General features: G+C 40.2%; 1 protein-coding gene across 1 annotated transcript; it reads right to left on the reverse strand.

Moving 5' to 3' along the window:
• Positions 151-1966, reverse strand: LOC104748617. The gene is made up of 4 exons (XM_010470227.1): positions 1634-1966; positions 1123-1556; positions 446-1052; positions 151-372 (listed from the first exon to the last, which is right to left on the reverse strand). The coding sequence occupies exons 1-4, from the start codon at positions 1964-1966 to the stop codon at positions 151-153; spliced, it is 1596 nt and encodes a 531-aa protein (XP_010468529.1).

Genomic DNA, 2221 nt, shown 5'->3' on the forward strand with positions numbered 1-2221 from the left:
TACCAAAAGGAAACCCAACAATACCCAATGACAGTTAATTAACAAGCTTAGCCGATTTAAGGGTTTTAGATAAACATACTAAACCCAATTAAACCCAATGACAATGTTTTAACATCCAAAAAACTGCTCCTTGCAATCTCAGTTACCAAATCAGAAACTAACAACTTGACTTCCTTGTGGTGCTGTCGATGACACATTTTGCACTTCAGCAACATCTTGATCTTGATTCTCCATGGCTACCAATGCTGCCTCCATTGCCGCCTGATCTTGATTCTCTATGGCTGCCCATGCTGCTCCCATTTCCGCTTGGTCTTGAGCTTCCAATAGAGGGGTCTCCGTAAGCTTCCTTCTCTCTGCCCTGCTCTCCGGAGACTAAAAAAACCAAAAACATCTGATTAGCCATGTGTACCAAAAGGAAAACAAATCAAATGGACATCACAAATACCTCATGAGGACACTTTCGTGAATTATATCCTGGTTCACCACATATAGCACAATGCACTATTCTTCCTTTTCGATCAACCTTCATCTCACTCTTCTTTTTGCAAGGTGATTCATTTAGTCCCTTGATCCTGGCTTTTCCGTTTGGTCTCCCTGCAGGGCGTTTATAAGGAGGTGCAACGATTCGTGGTTTTCCATAATCTTCCCAAAACTTAACTCCATTCACAGGCCACAGTCCTCTTCTATATGTTCTCTTCCATTTCTCACTCAAATAGTAGTATGCTATATAGTCTTCGACTTCCAGATTCAGTTCTCTGATTGCACATACGGCATGACGATAAGGTATACCCGTTAAATCCCATTTTCTGCATGCACATTCACGCCTGTTCAAACTCACTGCATATCCAATCCCAAATTCAGCAATCTCATACTCTCCACCAGTGCTAGAAATCAATGCACAATATTGAGCTTCTTCACAAGATTTCTCCAGCTCTTTCCTTGATTTTTTTGTGAATTTTGCAGCTTCTTTCTCAGAAATAATAGACCGGTTGACAACCCTTTGCATTGCATCCCTTCTTATAAGTTCTAACATTTGGACAAATGGCTTCCTCCTTGCAATCTCAAAGTTCTATTATACGACTCAGTGTGATTGTTGTGTGTATCCGCACAACATCAACCAACCCTGAAAATGCTCGACACCATGAACTTGGATCCTTTCGTAGTAGAGTTTTACAAGCCTGCGGATCAAACTCCTTGAATATAGCCAAATTTTCTTTATAATCCACTTTGTTGTAACTGCTTGCAACTCGCCAAAACAATGGCTTCAACATGTATGACTTGTGATCTCTCTTGATGTTTCCATATATGTGTCTAGCACAAGCACGATGCTCTGCCATTGGCAACTCCGTAGCAACACCATGAATCAATCCTTTATGCATATCTGAAATCAAGGTGATGTTCTCACATAACCCCAAGCTCAAGTCTTCTTTTAGTTTTCGAATAAACCATTCCCAATTGGGATTGTTTTCACAATCAACTACAGCCCATGCTATTGGAAATATCGGATTATCAGGGTCCCTTCCTACAGCAGTAAGCATCATCCCTTGCATAGCGTTCTTCAAGAATGTACCATCCAAACCAATGATTGGTCTACAATATTGCTTCCAAGACAAATATATATTTGATGAAATGCCTCACTGCCATCATCCCTTCTTGTCGTATTAATCTCCACCGTAGTGTGTAGATTGCTAGTTCGTAGTTGCAGCTCATAGTCCCTTAACCTTGCAAAATGCTCATCACACTCAGCTTGCAGCTTATCAAATATATGTCTTCTTGCAACTTTAGCTTGGTTTGGTGAGATAATGATGTTGTACATCCTCTTCATCTCATCTTTTATTTCTGGACCACTCATCTTTGGATCTCTTCTAATATCTTCTAAGAACAGATCAGCGATTATAGGAGTCTTTATCGTTTCACACCTTCTTGTTGGATGACAAAGATGCTCACTATTGTAACGCTTCACCATCCACTTACCAACCGGATTCTCTATAGAACAATAAATGTTCCAAGTACACCCTTTTCCTTTACAAACATATTCAAGCTTGTCCTTCTCCCACCTAGAATACACCACATTACGCCTTGTCTTTAAAATGTATATGATGATGTTCTTCTTAAAGTCACTTCCACTACAAAAGATCTGCCTCAAACTAAACACACCATCAGGTAAGCCTTTCTTAACCAATCTCTCTGCTTGCTCTTCTTCATCGCCAGATTCATCATC

Source organism: Camelina sativa, chromosome 15 (genome assembly GCF_000633955.1).
Source record: "Camelina sativa cultivar DH55 chromosome 15, Cs, whole genome shotgun sequence".
Classification (NCBI taxonomy): domain Eukaryota; kingdom Viridiplantae; phylum Streptophyta; class Magnoliopsida; order Brassicales; family Brassicaceae; genus Camelina; species Camelina sativa.